Source organism: Heliangelus exortis, chromosome 15 (assembly GCF_036169615.1).
Source record: "Heliangelus exortis chromosome 15, bHelExo1.hap1, whole genome shotgun sequence".
In the NCBI taxonomy this organism is placed as follows: domain Eukaryota; kingdom Metazoa; phylum Chordata; class Aves; order Apodiformes; family Trochilidae; genus Heliangelus; species Heliangelus exortis.
Genome location: NC_092436.1, coordinates 9,168,828 through 9,176,867, shown reverse-complemented (window position 1 = coordinate 9,176,867; position 8,040 = coordinate 9,168,828). Strand labels below are relative to the sequence as shown.

The following is an 8,040-nucleotide window of genomic DNA, read 5'->3' as shown; positions in this document are numbered from 1 at the left end:
AGTTCAGAGCTCACCTGAAGGGTTTGAAGTACCAGATGTTCTGTCACCTCCATTTCTGCACATAGCTGTTGAGAGGAGGTACTAAGTTAGTTAGAAGATTAAACCACAGCATCAATCTTCCTTACAAATTACCTGTTTTGAAAGGGGAGCAGAGTATAGCTGGAATTGCATCTGGGAACATCCAAGGTCAAGGGGTAAAGCTGCAGCTGAGATGTGTAGCCCATGAAGAGCAAGGATTCAAAACACTATTAAGTGCTATTCCATGGCACAGGAAGTTACTTGCTTCTTAAAACTGCTGTTTGAAAGGAGAAAAAATGGCCTAGCTCTAGCCTATTGCTAGAAGCACATTGTTTTCCTGAGGTTAAACAGGTCTTCACTGTCACTAGCATCAGACTGAACTTACTCAGGATTTATAGCTCATAAATGACATGAGGGGATGTCAGTTAAGTTCTTTGATATTTTAGAAAATTTTTTGAGAGACCTTACATGGAGTGGAATACTAGCATGTGCCTTATTCCATGGTAACTGCTACCAACCCCATGTTGTCAGTCCTGGATTAATCTATGAACTATATAAAGTCACACTTCCATGAGGGTTCCAGGAATCCTGGATTTCTTTAAAGTAGTTTTTCCTTAAGAAAAAAAAAGAAAAAAAAAAAGTTAAAAAGCCAAGAGTCAGAGATGCTTTTTGAAGTATTTTATTGCAAAAGGTATGGACATTTGCTGGCTGAATATTTGATCACATTCTCTACTTGACTGTCATCCAGAGGACACTGCATGCATTCAAGCTGAAAGCATAGGACAGTTTCCTCTAGACACCTGAGAAATTTAATGGGAAAGAAAAGTCAAGTTGAAAGAGGCAAGTTTCAAACTGATCACCTCCTCTGGTGCCCTTTGCTTCCTAGTTACCTAGGAAATAAAAGTGAATCAGCTATAGTCATAGCCAACTGTAAACATTTTCCTGTGATACAACAGAAATTATCTACATAATTGATCCTGAAGTTTTCTTTCCAGTTTTAAACAGGAAATGTCTCCCCTAAAGCAGGCAGTGCAATGAATTACACCTGACTTGGCATCTCCTACTCGGTGCTGTGTTATGCAGCAGAGGTGTATGACACTTCCTCTCATCTGCCTTACATCAGAGAAAATCTATTTGTTCTTACTTGGTCAACAAGAGACTCCCCACCCCCCAAAACATCTTTTCTTCCAGCTCCCAAGTCTAGTATCCTATCAAACCACTTCTCTGTTCCCTCCATACAAGAGCCAACTCCCTTTCTCTTCCCACCCCCTTGCCTGAAGGCACGACTGAGAAGAATCCATGGCTTCTCTCTGTAATGGGATCAGCAGCAAAAATATCTTCCCCCTCTGGCTGTCCCTCCACACGCAGAACTCTGGATGCATCTGAATTTCACTGATTTCAACGTCTTCCCACAGGTCTGATAAAGGTTTATGATCTTTGGCAGACAGCAGTCCTGCACCAAATGGAACAAGGAAACCATTGCCAACCTAACAGAACATGTATTTTGCAACTGCAGCTGCTTGTATCAGGAGCTCACTGAAAAAAAAAAAAAAAAAAAAAGAGAGTTTAAAGGATGGTACCTCCACTAGTAAATGCATTTGAATAGTGAATGGATTAGCATATATTAGTTAACAGCTGCACTTAGCTGCAGGTTATAACAGACTTTAAACTACTTGAACCAGACAAATGCAAAGATCTATTAAAGCTGCAAGTCACAGATAACTAACTCAGGATGATACTACAAGCACTTTAACTTCTATTTAACTGTTAAGTTAAAAAACATGTCAATTGTTCTGATCAATAGAAGCCTAAGAAAGCTGTTGTAAGATTACTTATTCCTTCTTAATGTATCAGCTGTAGATTGTAAGGAAAATTTTTGCTTTCAGAAACCCCAGCAGATAGAACAATTCACAATTAAAGTCCTTTTATGCAGTATGGTTTTAAGCTCCCCAGTAAAGCTGCAGATTGAAATTTTCCATAGAGATAGTGGTTCCTCAGTATGTGTACACAGGCTTCAGTATTTCAATCAATGTTAACATAGCAGAGATGGGTGCACAGGCATTTGTGTTAAAACAGAGTAGCAATTATACCCCCCTCAGGCCCCTTGAGTTATTTTAATCACAAAAGCCAGAATGAACGTGTTTGCAAGAAAGGCACCCTCAGTCCTCTCAGCTGGGAAGATATAGGTTGCTCTATTTTAACCAGTCAGTTTGGAATGAACAGTTATTCACTCCCAGAGATATTACCCTTATGCCAGCAGTGAGTATTTCAGGCACTAACAATTCAACACTCCAGTGTATGTTCTAAAGAAGAGCTATCTCAAACTTTCAATGCTAAAGCACAGTAACTTGTCATCACTCTACTTTCAGCTGTATTTCAGCAAAGGATATATATTTTTAATCCATTTGATATTGTTCTGAAAGCTATCCAGCCAATTCCATGTCAATCACTGCTGGATATGCTTTTACAGGAATAAAAGGCCTTTTGGCCTGATCCAAAACCAGCACTGGCACAGTCCACAGTGTTCCTTGATAGCTGTTCTACATCATACCTATGTCTTCAGTCCTAATATATTTTTAGCAGATACTTAAGTGGAAGCTGCTCAGATGACTGTCTGACATTGACAACATGCTGATGATCAAAGTGTCCTCCCTGTCAAGCCAGGAAGAATACAATGTCTTCTCTGTCTTTCATTATACAAACTACAGAGATGAGGTAAAAACATAAGTAGTAAGTGCAGAGATACAAGACCTTTAGGAGGCATCCTGAGATGGAGCAGGAGGATCCTTATTCTCAGGCTCTGGAGGAGGAGCTGGCACACTTTCCTCTTTCTTTTGTGCAGCCAAAAATTCATGAATCGCCCTCTCTATCTGGGGCCTGAAGATGTGGTTTAGTTTTGGATCCACCACCTGAGAAATAATTCTGTCCACTCCAGCTTCCAGCATTCCTGACCTTGAACAAAGACAAAGAAGTCATTCAACTCCTCTGAAAAACTTCTCCCCAATCTCCTCCAGTAATTCTCCAGAGCCCTCCTGTCAACTGCAATTAGAATTAACATGGTGAGAACTGCAGCCCACTCAGTAGATCCTTAACAGGGAGTTGTTTCAATCACCTACTTCCCCCACCCCCTCCAAGTTCTCCCTACAAAATTAACAGCTGCCATCTAGTCTCCCAGGTACTTAAATGACATGTTGGACAAGAGCCACTTTAATAGGGCTCATGTGGAAATGAGGTCAACACAAAAGCAAACAAACACATTTTGGCACAAACAAGGGAAGCAAGGTATTCTGAGGAGGAGGGAAGGTGAGAGCATAGGTTTTTTTTTTTGGCTGGCTCAAGGGACAAGAGACCTTCCCTCTAATAACATTACTGTCACTCCTTTTAACTGTTAGTCTAGACAGATGGGCATTAATTATAAAAACAAGCACATATAGCACACAGCAAAGTCTCTGGAACTGAACACTAGCAACTGAAGTGACTTATTACTTCAGGGGTTGTGTCAGACTTTTGGATTGTGGGGCACAGGCTGTCTACCAGGCTTAAGTCATGTCTGCAAGGGAGCAGGGGACAGGAAATGGAGACTTTGCCTGGCGCTCAGAAAAGCAGCCACAAGACTTTTAAGACCATGAATGCTGGTGAGTGAGTTGGTAGAGGGTCACAGCACATTGTGTCACCTCCAGGTAACAGCAGATGGACACAGGCTACATGTAAAGGACATACACATCTTGAGACCCTCAGTGCTCAGTCTTGCAACTACAGGAGTGACAGGAACTCCTCATACTACCAGATGTTGTGTGTCTTGTCCACATGAGCAGCACAGTTAAAGCACTTCACATTCTACTTATGTGATATAACAATTCACAGTTGTCTGCTTCAGGCTATTGGTAGAGTGACATAGAATAAGAGGAAGCATGAACTGACCAACATCTCGTGGATTCCAAGTAAAGACAGGGAATTCTGTATTTCCATCAGATACCCCCTTTTCCAATTACAGAATGTTACATACGAATGTTTTATAGGTTCTATCAAACACTCTTAGAGTTTATTCTGTGTGTGAGACATTCTAATAGCTTTTCTTTTAATCATAAATATCAGTATAAAGTTTTCTGCTGCTCCTCAAAACTTTTACTGTGGACTTTTCAGCCAAGACATTTACTCAAAGCTAAGGCTTGTGCTTCTGACTGCAACAAGTTAGCAGCAAGAGGTAGTAAACCTAAATGTCAGCTGCATAGTTCAAACTGACTTTCCTGTCATGCTGGAAATGTACTATCTGCCCTCTGCTGCATGGAATCAGGCTTGTCTGATCTGATTACTGCCTACTAGTGGTTGGAGTCTACCTAAACAACTTTGGCACCTTGTGATTTTTTTAAATTTGTGATGCAGGCTCATCTCTTTTCTGAAAATGAAGGTCAAGGTCTTTCTGCTCAGCACATCAGGTACAGTTTTGCTATCAGGTACAGTGTTGGAGATTTGCAGCAATACCTTGGCTAGACCACAAATATGAGTATTTCACCATGCTGTTCAGCTCCTGAAAATACAAACCTCAGGTAAAGCAGTAATGTATGTGTTCTCATGAGAGGCAAAACTGCATCCACTATTATAATAGAACTCGAGAGAACACAACAGAAAGTGTTGTGAAAAACTTAATTCTGCAAATTCTAATTTGACTTGGGCAATGAGATAAGATAGCTATGTACTACTTACCAAACAGCATTACCAGTATTTCACAGAATGTTGCTTTACTTACTGAATCACACTCTGCCTGAGCCCATTTCGTAACTGGTTTTTGTTCATTGCTGGATTCCATTCCTGTTTGTCCAGGTGGGTTGATACAAAGTTGTCTACTTTCTGCCTCAAATTTTGATAGGCTGGCTAAAAAACAGAATAAAAAAAAAAATCTGATTAAATTGCTAAAAGTTCTCAAAACCATCCTCTGCCAGAGTCCTTCATAGTACATCTTTTGTCTTGTACACTCCACTCCTGTCCTGTTGTCTGTATTCTCCATTCTTGCTTTCTGAACAAAAGGTAAGCTTGTTTCTCTGAGCAATACAACTGGTAATTGCAAAGAACAGGAGGTCATTGTGCTACTGTAACAAATCAAATAGGTTATTTAAAATTGTCTTGCTCATAACATTTTTAAGTGAAATGCACACTGCCTGTGCAGAAAGGAGATGTTTAAGCAGTTTGTGTTGCCTGGAAACACATCACACTTCATCCAGAATTCCTAGAAAACAGGCTAAGTAATATTGTCACTAACAAAGTGACAATTATTTGCTTCTGTGACACTAACACAGGAGATAAGAATTATGCAGGTTTTATCAGTGGACATTTAATTCCGGTGAACAAGACTTGAACTAGCAAATCCATATAAATACAGAGGAATGTTCAGATCCTTACACTGTGCAAATAAATAACATTTAAATGTCAGAATTTGATATGCATATGGTGAATGAAAGGGTTGGTAACAGAGATGCTGTGTCTGTTCAGGGCAGTGAGATCAAACACTGGGGTGTATTTGTTAACTCAAAGCTCCTCTGTGCAGATGACCTGGCAGCTTCAGGAATGTTTTTGCCATTCTGGAGTGGGTGAGAATGAGAATGACAACTGCAGATCCCAGAACAGGACATGTGCTGAAAGCCTAACAGACTGGGAAAGCAAAGCATCAGTGTTTAATTTTGCCAGGGCAGTTGTGAATAACCCATTGTCCACACTGCCCACACACTCAGGAGATCACGTTGCGACCGAGGAAGAAATTTGTTTTAACCAACAGTCTGAGAACACCTACTCAGCAAGGGGTAAATGCTTACTTGGGATATGTGGCAAGGATGCTCAGGAGAAGCAGCGTTCTCAGGGGAGGCACCATCTTCCTAATAATGCCTGGGCTAGAAAATGAAAGTCTGAGCCTGTTCTCTGGACCGTTTTATCGCTTCGAGTCGGAACCACCCCTAGTGCAGCTGCCTGACACATGCCGGGGAGTGAAACCTCACCGACCGGGACAGCAGCACCGCGGGGAAGGGGCAGGGAAAAGGAAAGGGAAGGGAGCCCCTTCGGCCAAGGACAAGCGGGTTCCAGGGAGGGTGCCGGCAGCTGCGCCCTGGGAAGGAGACACCGGCCGTCCCGTCCCGCCCACGATCCCTGGGGACTGCCCGGTTCGGCGGCGTTACCTTGGTGTCCACGTCGGCCAGGCAGTCCCGTCGGAAGCCGTCGAAAAGGCCGCGGCTCTTCAGCTGCTCCACAATGATGGCGATGAGCTGCGCGTCGCCGGGTGGCAACGAGGCCGGGTCGGTGGCGCCGGGCCCCGAACCGGAGCCCGCACCACCCGCGCCCCCTCCGCCGCCAGCTCCGCCGCTCCCCCCGCCCGGGGCGGTCCCGCCGGCGCTGCCGCTCTCGGACATGGCCCACGGCCTGCGCCCTGGGCCCGCCAGCGGCTGCGAAACGCTCGCCCGCAGCCCCCGGCACCGCGATCGTCGCCGGCGGCGCGCGGTGTTCTGCGTTGCTCCGTCGCGCTGCATCACGGGGAGGCGAGTCCTCCGCGGCAGAGACACTTATAGGACCTGGCCCGCAGCGTGGTTCGGGAGAACTACAAGTCCCAGGGTGCACCGCGACGGCATCCCCCACAGAGCACCGGAGGGGCGGGCGCCTTGTTTGCTGCGCTGCATCCTGGGAATTGTAGTTCGCATCAGGGACCGCGCCGGCCTTCTCCCCATCTCCACCGGCAGCCTCGTCTGGGGAAGGGGTTGCCCCGGCGGGCAGTTTGGTTGTGCCCTGATAAGCCGGGCAGGTCGAGCGCAGGATGCTGAGCACACAGTACTCAGCTCCCAGGGTCCAGGCCACTCAGGCCTCTGTTCTGGTGCTGCGGTGGGGGCCCCGCGTTTACCTCAGGATCTTTCAGGACCCTCCCGGTGTCTGCGTTCCCATCCCGGGGAGGCACTTGCACTCCTCAGAGAATATCTGCCAGGTTGTGACTTGTTTCTCAGTGGTGTACTGAAGGCAGCATTCGTTGAAATTCGGACAAAAAATAAGTTTGTGTGGGATCATCCCAGATTTTCACCAGGACCTGATGTTTTGTTTGTTACAGCGTCAGCAAAAGGAGGGGCAGCACCAAAGGCTCCCCCACCACGGGCCCCTGCAGGGTGCATGGGCAAGGGGGTCTTTGTTAAAGGTCTTTTTCTCCGTTGCATGAGCTTGGGCAATCAATGCCAATTATTGTTCTGATGACATCTGCAAGCTGCAGGGTACACATCGTGTTAGTTTTATTTCTTCCCCAGTGACATGGTAAAGAAGAACTGAACTCATTAGGATATTCCCACCTTAACTGCAGGAGAGGAAGGTGTCTGTGAATGTCATAATCCAGCCCTCCTCAAAGGTGCACTGCAAAGGTGCATCCTCACCTTTCTTTTTGTGCACTACTGAATGAGCAAAAAGATGACAATGATTAAGATTCAGCAGCTCTGAAAGGCAGCACCATCTGTCCCTTTCTGTCTGGCAAGGAGAGGAAAAACAGAAGTGTGTACAGAGGCTGAGTGTTACACTGACAAAAGTACCTCATGCAGCTCTTGTGTTTTGCGGAGAGATACTCAGGTGTGCAAAGGCCCTTTTTTTGCCCTTTGGCGTGGAAAAGCTGTCCCTCTGGCCAGACACCCTGTCACTGTGGTGACCCAGTGCTGGTCTGTGTTGGCTATCTCAGAGTTGGGTATAACCCCCCAACTCATCCAGGCACACAGAAATATCCTTGGAATCCCATTCCTGCCTGACAGCTGCCAGCAGCCCTTTCTCCCCCACCACTTTTGAGCAGCCCGGAGATGTCACTGTCCCTGCAAGCCCCGGGGCGGAGCAGTACACGGAGCAGCACCGACAGCAGAACTCCTGTAACCAGCGTGGAAGCACTTTTTATAGAAAAACAAAATTCTAAGGTGATCCTGCACCTCTTCATTCATATGTATGTTTTAGGGGACACAGCCCTGACTCCTCCCCTGGGGACCCCGGTGGGATCTGGCAGGGGCAGGGAGCCAGGCAGCAGCC

General features: G+C 45.7%; 1 protein-coding gene across 1 annotated transcript; it reads right to left on the bottom strand.

Annotated features, from left to right (window-relative positions):
- Window positions 1-681: 681 nt before the first annotated feature.
- BOD1 (biorientation of chromosomes in cell division 1) lies at window positions 682-6,498 on the bottom strand. The gene is made up of 4 exons (XM_071758496.1): window positions 6,183-6,498; window positions 4,766-4,890; window positions 2,770-2,970; window positions 682-1,554 (listed from the first exon to the last, which is right to left on the bottom strand). Exons 1-3 carry the CDS (start codon window positions 6,411-6,413, stop codon window positions 2,772-2,774), a joined length of 555 nt encoding a protein of 184 aa, XP_071614597.1. The 5' UTR covers window positions 6,414-6,498; the 3' UTR covers window positions 682-1,554; window positions 2,770-2,771.
- Window positions 6,499-8,040: the final 1,542 nt, after the last annotated feature.